Source organism: Haliaeetus albicilla, chromosome Z, assembly GCF_947461875.1.
Source record: "Haliaeetus albicilla chromosome Z, bHalAlb1.1, whole genome shotgun sequence".
NCBI lineage: Eukaryota > Metazoa > Chordata > Aves > Accipitriformes > Accipitridae > Haliaeetus > Haliaeetus albicilla.
Window position 1 is genome coordinate 46,502,877 of NC_091516.1, and position 10,883 is coordinate 46,513,759.

General features: G+C 40.9%; 1 protein-coding gene across 1 annotated transcript in view; it reads right to left on the bottom strand.

The window, feature by feature from the left end:
• The window catches only part of SLCO4C1 (solute carrier organic anion transporter family member 4C1), a 33,587-nt gene extending 23,403 nt beyond the window's left edge, over nucleotides 1-10,184 (bottom strand). Inside the window, exons 1-2 of the mRNA XM_009915371.2 lie at nucleotides 9,905-10,184; nucleotides 4,489-4,752 (exon numbers count right to left, since the gene is read on the bottom strand). Coding sequence (XP_009913673.2) covers nucleotides 4,489-4,752; nucleotides 9,905-10,118 — 478 coding nt within the window. The 5' untranslated portion in view covers nucleotides 10,119-10,184. The remainder of the gene's footprint in view (nucleotides 1-4,488; nucleotides 4,753-9,904) is intronic.
• Nucleotides 10,185-10,883: the final 699 nt, after the last annotated feature.

The following is a 10,883-nucleotide window of genomic DNA, read 5'->3' on the forward strand; positions in this document are numbered from 1 at the left end:
CCCCCAGTGTCTCAGTTCCTGTCAACCTAAAAGCCTATGCCATTGTGTAACTAATTGATTATTGCCTCTCTCCTTCAGTTTTCTAGCTCTTCAATTTAAATGCCCTAGGAAATTTATCCTGATGTTGAGATGAGAGAAGTTTATCACACTACTTTGTTTTCAGAACCACATAATCAGGTCTAACTACAAAATTAAGAGAACCATCAATATGAACTTTAAAACAATTATAATCCTTTTCTTTGCATGAGCTATGACCTTTTGGGTTTGTTTTTTTTTTGAAGTCAGCAAATACACATGCACTTGCTGAGTGGAGTCATGGACCATATTTAATGTTTCCAAGAAACATTTTTAAAAGCAGACAGTTTACCACAAACTATGAGATTAGTTTAAACCAGCGTAAGTCAGAACTGCTAAACAACAGTTTACTTTCTCCTCCTTAGCAATTCATGTCATACCCTTCTTGTGTACCCATCTGCTTAAACCTTGGACTGAAAGTGACACAGGTTAAATCTAACCTGGATTAGATCCACACACCTGTTTGCTGCTGCTGTAAGAATGGTGGAGAGAGAAGGCACTGGCTTTTAAATTATCAAGAAAGTCTAACCTGAGATAAGCCAAGCTCTGGGAGAGTTTAAGATGGGTGACTGACCATTTTTAACTACCTTTTCCTCATTAAACTTGTTTTCCCTTGTAAAAGTCAGTAGATTAGACTTGCATTTTAAAAAGCAAAACTGCATTAAAGGCAACACCATCCAACAGAGTTGGTTATTAAAAACTTTCTTGCATGCTTTAATCTAACACACCTACCTGAATCCAAGTTATGTAAAGGCCAAAATATTCCCAAATATCTAATGCAACATACTAGCCAAGAAGGTGGAACCAACTGTGAGATGCTTTAGCAATTACATTAATTAGAAGAAAGACAGGTCAAGACTAGTTTTACTCACATCTTAAACTGCAGCTAGTAGGTGTGGGCAGTTTTTGTCTTTTGAGGGGGGCAGGGAATACTTTAAAGAGAATTGTAAGGAGTGAGAAATAAAGAACAGCTTGGTTTCTACTTCTTTTTAAACTTAAAAATCTGTCTCCCCTTTAAGTCTTGAATGGGAAAGTCACTCAAAGCTTCAGTGAACATGCTGAATGAAGACTAACTTCTTAGTTTATAAAGGCAGATGTTACAGTATTACATAACATTTAAGTGGTATAGAGAAATAGACCAAGCAGTGTAGAGAACAGCAGCACTATCCATTATTTGGCTAATCAGATAGTCTCTTCAGAGAGCAAAAGCAACAGAAAAACCACAGACATACTGATGGTGCAAGACAAAACAGTCAGATTAGAAGCTGGCATCACACATATTCTGTTGCCTTTAGTACTCAAATGTCTCAGTCTTCTTCACTCTTTAATTGTCCTTGGCATGTTCTGGGAAGGAAGATCAATTAACGCCCTTCTGAGAGGGCTCACTAACTCTCAGACCCTAAATGACTTATCCACCACCTGAGTTTCCAGTAGAACAGAGAACTGAAGAAAGGTGTTCAAGTCATTCTCCCTCTTCTGAAATCACACCACATACATTTCAACTCAAATGGCTAAGACTTGTTACTAAACAAAGATACTTCTTTTTTCCAAAGATACCATTCACATCCTGTTACTGAAGAGACTCATGGAATAATTCAGGTTGGTAGAGGCATCAGGGAGTCATGTAGTCCAACCTCCTAAACCAAATGGTGTCAAAACTGAATGCAGACCAAGTTGCTCAGGACTTTACTCAGCAGGGTCTTGAAAACCCCCAAAGATACAGACTGCACAGTCTTTCTGAGTAACCTGTTCCAATACTTGACTGTCTTCACAATAAAGTTATCTTCCTTGTGTCAGGTGAAGATCTACATTTCACATTTGCTGTGACAGACGTCTTTTACAAATGTAGACATGTTTCAGTAAGATCCGAGACAAAGTTTAAAAGTACATTGCTTATAGCATCTGCAGTTTTTACAGTCCTCTGCACTGCCTACGGGTAATCAAATACAGAATGGTTTCATTACAGACAAACCACTAGATGGAGCTCCTGACTACAAATATAAGAGACAGCTGAGACACTGGCGACCCCACATAACCTAAAAAAGTTATCAGAACAAATAGCGGGTTACATCTGTGCTACAAATTTGAGTCTGAAGTCTTTCTGGAGATTAGACAAGACATGTCTGCTGTGGCTAAAAATTTCTGTAAGTAGACCATTGGTTATCTACTCTTCGAATATGAAATAGATTAAACTATTTCTAAAGAGTGTTACTATGATAAATATTTCCAGTTGAATAGTTTTGTAGAGTAGACTATGTATATACTCAGAATAAAAGTAAATTAATATCTCAAGGTAAAACAGTAAGTTCCAGGAAGTCTCTAAGCCTTATACTGGAGGCTAGATGTATTTTGTATTTCCAGACTAGATTTACAAATTAACCAACCCAGCAGCCATATTGAATATTGCACGGAACTTTACTTTGAAGTTGTCATGCAGGTGAAACTCACCATACTTACATATAACAGATGAACATAAATAATCAAGTAACCAGTTTCAAGTAGGAACTGTTCAAAAATAAATTAGGTGGTAGATTTTAATAAAAAGCATCAAATAAAAGAGTTTACTCCCAATACATTAAAATCTCTGTAAACTACTCATCCAAACAAATAAGCAACAAGGAGTGTTTTGGGGGTGTGGTGCTATTAAATTCTGCAACTAAACATATTGCTAAGATTCTTCATCAACATCAGAACTAGCTAAACAAGCTATCCTATAAAATCACATACTGTGGTTTATTTAACTGTTAAAGGATGCTGTTGCACAGCACCTGCACATTTACATCAAGTATGTCATGGTGCAGACATTCCCTGCACTCTGTAATCATTTATCTTAGTGTTTTGTTTAAGTCAGCTTAAGTCCTTAACTCTGCTCATCACAGTTGTGGCATAGTTACCAACTTTACAGCAGTAAAACCAGTATGAATGCAGTCAGCTTACAGTGCCATGGAGAAGCAAGTACATGTTCCACGACCCCTAATAAGATATCAACACCTACAGTATCTTTAATGGCAGATGAAGTGGCAGATGTTTGATGAAACAGATTCTTAGAGATTTCAACCAAAATTGGTAGGAGGGGGAAGAGATCAGTTGCAATAGTTGGCCATCTCCCTTCACACTCCCACCCTGTCAGTATCTTGTTTCAATTAAAAAAAAAAACCAAAAAAACCAACCCAAAACCAAACCTCCGATCAGATTGGAACTTTTTTGTGTTAAATTCAGCTTCCCTTCCATACTAGTGAAGTAGAGAGGGTGATACTGAAACTGAAATTGTAGAGAAAGGGGACTGTACATAGAGCCAGGAGCAAGTAAGCTATTGCCCCTCTACTAAGGGGTAACAAGCAATCATCTGCTCACAGCTCCAGCCCTGAAGAGTTTCTCCTTTTGGCCTTGTTCAGTTAAAAGTTCAATTAACTTCTGCCTCAGATCCTCATTTATTAGATGGGGAACAATAGCTTACCAAAGTTATCTAACTAATGGTTGATGTCAGGACAGCTCATGGAAGTGTGTGACATGATTAACACTTAAAACCCTAATTTGAGAATCAACAACCAGAAGACTGAGAACTTTCCATCAGATTGCTTAATACCTACTGATTTTTTTAGTGAGCACTCTCATATGCTTAGTCAGTGAAGGCATAAGTCTGATTAAACACTGCAATAACCATTAAGACAATCCTAAAAGATTAAGTCATCCTGCTTTAAACATATCTGAATGTTTCTTTATTAGTTACAGGTGTGCCACTAAATTGAGATGCAAATAGTTGGTATTAAGCACATTGCACTTAAAATCTTGTTTTATGAGAAAAGATATGCAAGATCTGAGAACTGGCTGCTCCCACTATTACAATACTGCTTTGCTCAGTATAGGTCAGTACTGCTTGTTCCCTCTTTGTTTCAAAGAAACCTACAAGTTTTAATCAACATTTTAGAACTTAGTGAAACTTGTTAATGAATTATTCAAGATGCCTTTAATAGTTCAAAACCCAAAAGAACTACAGGTAGTCACCTTTCAACAAGAAGATGGTAAATCTAACAGCTTTCCTTTAACATTTATTCTACATCACTGACCTAACTTGGATTCCTATTCACAAAGAAATGCCAGATCATTTTTTACTCAAAGTGAATTTTAATTACATTCATCAATGCAAGTCAAAAAAGCATTTTATTCAATTGTTGCTTATAAGAACTGACATTGACACTCAGATATCTTCTGAAAAAGAAAGTTCGCTGTGAAGAGACAGCCCTTGAAGTTACAGATTTCACAGAAACATTCTGTTTTCAGTGTTAGAGATAATACTCTATTTTTAGGACTTTGACAGAGATTAACTATGTTGTGCCAAATTAAGAGTTGCACCAAGCTGCTACAGAGATTTTTTTTTTTTAAATCATTTTCAAAACATAAGGATAAGCTTACCTTCAAGTTTAGCTCCATAGTGGTATTTTCCACTACTGAAGTGTGGTAAGGAAAATATAAGTGAGCCCAATCCTAGCATAAATGCTGAGAAAGCAAGCCATTGTGGTTTGTGCCCTCTTTCTCCAAAGAAAGATACAAAGAGTGACAGTACACAAAAAGCAATGTCATAGCTTGCAGAGATTAAGCCAGTGAGGGAACTGTTCAATTCGTAACGCTTCTCAATTGTCGAAATACTAATATTAATCAGGCCATTTACCACAATACCTACAAAAAAAAAGGAGATAATTAGTCAAAGATACATCAATTGGATAGAGTTCCAAGGGTAAACCCATCATTGTGTGATGGAACGGTTAAAATTAATATATTTACAAAGTTACATTTTAAGGTATTTATTAGCTTTAAAATACAGGTGTATAGTGCATTGATACATTGCCAACTTAAGCCAGCCAAACTGCACAGGACCTATTCAACTTTTTTCTCTCCTGTGGGCATTAAAGATTCAACACTTAAGTATTAAGCCAGCAAAATACCATGCCTCAAACTCTGTTCACATATTAATGTTCCAGATTCAGTTCAAAGCACAGACAGACTTCAAACAGAATACATTACAGTGTCATAAGATACTGTAAAAATTAAAAGGAAATTAGTCAAGATTGACTTGCATTAGAATACAAGCTACAACTGAAGCAAGTTCAGGATATAGCTTTCAAACAATGATTGTCAAACAAACATAATTTCCTCCCTGCCATCACAAAGGGAAGATACAAGAAGGCTTTTGAACAGACATCCTTCCCCTGTAATACAAAAAAGTGTAAAGTTACTTAAAAATACTCTGCAGCTCTTTCAGAGCAACTGAGGTGATTAACTAAGGAAACAGTTTGCCCTCTGAATCTTGAGGTTCCTTGAAGCAGAAGTATCAGTCAACCTGGAAAAAAGGCCTTGCACAAGCTGCTCTACTTCAGCACAGGTAAATTCCAAAAAACTGATCCAAAAGTAGAAGCAAGTAAGCTGCAACTGCCAGTGCATGCTTATACACACTGTCCATTTTTACAAAAGTGTTGTTTGTAGATACTAACTTGAACCTCCCACCCTGCCTCACATTCTGTATGTGAAACACCAAGTAGTTAAAACTTAGAGGAGTTTACTTTTAACAGTCCCAAAACAGGATTCTGTTACAAGTGAGATGAATAGCTGTACTTCACCACAGTGTCAGAAAACTTCATGGTAGTCTAATTAAACTGGGCCTGTAATAAAATATATACCCTGGAAAAAAGTTAGGAAGTCTTGGAGTCACAGTTGCATATAAGAGTTCTGTAACCTCACAGATGACAGATGAGCATCTCCCATGACACAGGCCCTACAGTTATCCTTCCTCTTTGATTCTCTACTATCATTCCAACACCAGAACAAAAGGAGAGATGACTGGGAACAGTAACAGATTTAAGTTAGTTTTCAACAGGCACTGCACCACCCAGAAGTGCAACTACACAGGCTGAACTTCAACAGGTCTGCTTAAGTGCTCTACGTACTAAAAAAAATTACTCCAAGTGTGTGATCAACCAGCTGTTTTCTTACCAGTGCAATCCCCACCATAACTAAACACTTCAGCTTTCTATAAGGAGGCAGCTATTGGCACAGTCTTAATTTTCTAATACTCTGCTACAGCCTCTTTATCAAGGATGACAATTTCACCTGTCAGTCTGACCACCACACTTAAATTAATATGGGAATAACAGAGGTATTCAGGTGTTCCTCCACTGCCATTATTTATACATTTAGCAGCTTTATTTTCTTAAGGAGCATTGACCAAAGAACAATACTAGCATGAAGGAATGAACAAACAAGTTCTTCCCATTTGCCAGCACTTCAAACATTTACGAAGCCCTTAAAACATTCACATGAAGTAGGTGTGCTACATAGTGAGTTGGTTACAGAACTAGAAGACATTGTCTTTTACCTGTAGTTTAAGCTGCCACCCTTAATTTATATCCTAAAAGACATAAAACCTTGCAGTTAATTTTATTGGCTAATTAGACTTCATCTGTAAAAATGTAAATGTGATGAATGGCAGTATAACTTCTCAATGCCATCATCTAGTGATTAATCACTAAAATCTCTTCAGGAAACATGGAGCCTGGCTGGTACTAACTTGATGTGAAAAACAAATTCTACAAGGACATCGCAACACTTCAATAGTAGTATAGAAATTATTTTTTAACTATTCTCATCCAAAACCTTATTGTCCTGCCACATCTGTTAGGAGTTTAGGTACAGTGTGTACTGACCCACAAAATCCAGATTAATCATAAACCAACTTCACTTGCTCTAAGAAAAAAAAAGAGTATTTTTTCTTCATCCCTTTAACCGAAAAAAACCCATGCTTTACAGTTGTTATAAGTATGATGGCTTTAAAGCAGTGGTTTGTAGACACTCAATCAAAAAAGAAAAAAAAACAAAAACACAAAAATAACTTAAAAATCTTTCTCGTAACAAATCTGATCAGGGTATAAAAATATTAGCACCATCCAAATTTTTCAGACAGATTAGACTGGACCAGTCTCAAACAGTGGTTCTGTTGGTTTGTTTAATAAAATTATTACTGACATGAGTTAGAAACAGCCCTTCCTGCACTCAAAATAGTGAGATAACTTCTACCTTGTTTGCTACTACAGCTATAAACTGCAGCATATCCTGGTTTTGTATTACAAGATGCAATCATACATTTATGCAACTCTAAGTGCCATACAGAAAGCAGGTATTAGTCATGTAACTATGTTCTACACAAAGAAGTGTTTCTATTCTGGAAATACAGGTTTCACATGTACTTGAAATAGAAACAGCCAGAAATGAAGAGTTAAGTTTCACCTGGAATCTTCTGAGGAGCTGAATTACAGCATATCAGGTGCTAATGGTAACAATAACCTCTTTCCTAGGGCAGCTAGAAAATAATCTAATAAATACATGCCTTCAGTTAGACACACACACACAAAAATCTACACACATGTACCAGGTCACTGCAGATAACTACCTATGTTCACTCATTGTATAAAAAGTCTAGTATAACAACTTACATACATTAAAAGTGTGTTAACTACTATTGCATTGTTCTTTGGCATATTAGGAAATAACCTTTCCTAGATGTACATTAGCATTAGCAGGTTTTATAGATGTATTTTATCTTCCTCAGTGATGGTTTCCTGTAATTTGGAGGGTGAATTAAGTAATTGAACCCAAAGCTAGAGTAAAGTAGTAGCTCACGTAACTTCAAAATCCCAGTGTTGTTTTGTGTGCTTTTATCTAAACTCTGAAGCTGCAAGACCTAAATATTTTCCCAAAGTTTCACATGCAGCACTGAATTTCTTGTCTGAAAGTGATTGGTGTTTTTCATGCTTCTCAAAAAGAGTTGCAACTTGAGTCTACAGTGCCAGATTTCCTTTCTACAATCTAGCCAAAGGAAAGATACTTGTTCAGAAAATCCAGATAACACATCATTAAGAATGCCACAAGGTCTATAATAGCCATGCCTACATCAGCTTTCAAAATGAGCATCAGAAGTTTCCTTACATTAAGGTCCTAAATCTGAACTAGATTAGATAGGTACCACAGGACAACGACATGGATAAGTGGCATAACCAGCACCCATAGCACCCTGAGGGGACAGAGAAGATACAAGACCTTTTTGTGACTGGGAATGTACCAACATTACTAATAAGAGATAAAATTTAAACGATACTGAATTCATTGTTCAGCTGAGCAGACAATCAGATCAGCACAGCAAACTGGATTTTAAGAAATATTGCTATAGCAAATGTAGAAGTGCTGGAAATATTCAAGTCTAGTTTGCATGATCTAAAAGTCTTCTAGTAATCAGCTGCCACTGAAATCTACCATGTAAGAAGTTCTTCCACTCCTCCCTTTCTTTTACTATGCTAGAGAAAATAAATCTGAGCTAACAGCAGAACAACTGCAACAGTAATCACCTCCTGGTCCTACCAGCTATAGCACAGCCTTTCAAATACAAGTAAGGAACAACAGGCTCTGCCCAAAACTCTCTAGATACTTTTCTAACACAACATGTGTATGTTAAGAAAAGATCAGATTCTAAACACCTTGAAATCAGAAAGAGTTCATGGAAACACATACTGAAAGACACTGGTTCTTCTAAGGATTTTCCAAGCAACACAAGCAGCAGTCAGATCCTTCTAGGTTTTAAGCAGAACCTTCTACTCAGTTCTCCTCAGACCACCTCAGTTACCTCAGTGTGGTTCCAGGCATGAACACAGCCATCCATATTCCACCCGTCTTTAGCATAGTCCGCCTGCTCTTCTAGCACTGAATCTCTTCTCCATGTCCCCCCACACCTCTACAGCAGTCTCATTCTTTACAAGCAAAAAGGATGAGCTTTAAAGCCTCAATTTTTCAGGAAACAAGTTTTCTTTTCTAGCTAGTCCAATAAAGTTGAAGGGTTCTGAACATTAATCCAATAGCTCCTTTTGACAGGAGAATATCTAAGCTTTACAAACCTCAAGTTTGTACATTTGGTACACTAATGCTTCCTCTCCCCCTCAGCCATTATTACCACTTTCTAAGCCTAAGGCTTGCCAAGATCCTAACACATCTTGTTAGAGAAAACCAAAAATATGGACAAGAATATGTGAAGCTGAACAACAGACATCAAGAGCAAGGTAAACTTCAGGTTCCCCCCAAGGTTAAGTTAAGCTGTTAGGCAAGTGTTAGAAAGATGACTGCACTGGGATCCACAGAACAAAACCAGATTTTTTTTAAAGCCATCTTAATTAGCCAAAGTCCCACCCAACCACACCAAGGTACCTTCTTAACTGTCAGGCAGGTAACAAAGTACATGCTAGGGCACTAAAGTTTTGTCTACTGTTTTATATCATGTGTTTTATTCCCTGAGTTATATGTCTCAACCTGTGAGGCACATATGGAGCACTAATTTCCCTGTGAGCAATGGGGACGCAGTCTAGAGTAGAGCATGAAGCACAGAGCAGATGGGACCATGGACTCATCAGTGGTCAAAAAGGTAGGTAGGAAAAGAAGAAAAGGAGGAACAGAGCTAAGTACAGAGACTAATACTGTATGAGCAGCTTCCCTATCCAGGGCACTACAGTACTTTCTTCCCCTAGTGAAGCCACTACTGTCACTTTTCAGCAACAGCACCAGACTCAGGCAGCTGGAGGAACCCTGCCTCCCCTTCCCCACCACCCAAATCACCACCACTACCTCCCCTGCCTTCCCAAGCCCAGGCTCCCACTTGGCCTCCCCTGCAGCTCCAGGATGGAGAGCTAGATGTGCCCAGGGCAGCAGAAGGCCTGCAGGGGCCAGGTCCCACAGGGAAGGTGGAGAGGAGTGCAGCAGGCCTGCGGCTCCGGACAAGGCGGCGAGGACAGGTTACCTTGGAAGATAGCCAGGAGGCTGTAGGCAGCCAGGTAGCCCTCAGGATTGTTGCAGAGCTGCAGAGCCTTAGGTGCGCAGCGGCCCCACCCGCAGGGCCCCTCCTCAGCCTCAGGGACGCCGGCATCTGCCCCGGCGGGGCTCGCCTGGCGCTGGCGGCGGAGGTCGGGGCTGGGTGGCTCAAACACCGGGTTCTCGATACCGTCACCCTTCATAGCGCTACGAAGCCGCTGCCCAGCACCGGCTGCAAGCGACGGCAGGCGCAGCGCTCCTCTAAATACCCGAGAACGGGCCGGCCCCTACGGGGGCAGGTGGCGGCGCTTTCCCCCTCCTTCCGAGGAGGGCGGCCCGCCCCGACCCGACCCGACCCGACCCGACCCCGCCCTGCTGGGGGCCGTGTCCCGCGGTTCCCGCCGCCTGGCGAGACCCCTGCGTCGGTGGGGTCACCGCTGAGCCCGCGCCGGGGAGGGGGCTGCAGTGCCCGCTGCCGGTGCCTTGCCGCTCCCCCTCGCCCTGCACCCGCCGCTCGGCCGCCCGGTGACACGGCCTCCAGCCCCGCCGGGCCCTGGCCCGCGTCCCTCTGCCAGCCGGGGCAGCCCCTGAAGGAAGATCCCCGCACCGGGAGCCGCCTAACGTTAACGCGATTAACGTGAACGTCGGGCGGATCAGCCCGGGGTGCGGGGCGGGCTGGGTTGCGTTTCCTTTCAAGTTCAGGCGCCCACACCGAGCCCTGCTTTGACCGTCCCGCGGAGGGTCTGGGGGGAGCGTGCCGTGGCGGCCTCCGCCCGCGAGGCAGGACGGCGCGCCGCCGGCGTGGGGCGGTGAGGCGGCGGCGGTCGGCGGCTGCGAGCGGCAGCTACCCAGCAGCGGCAGCGAGCGCGGCACACCGCTTTCATCGAGCAGCAGCTTTCGCCCCGAAAAAAAAAAAGAGATGAAAAAATCGAGCACCTGAAAAAAGTCCTCGGGAAGGTTTCTTCCAA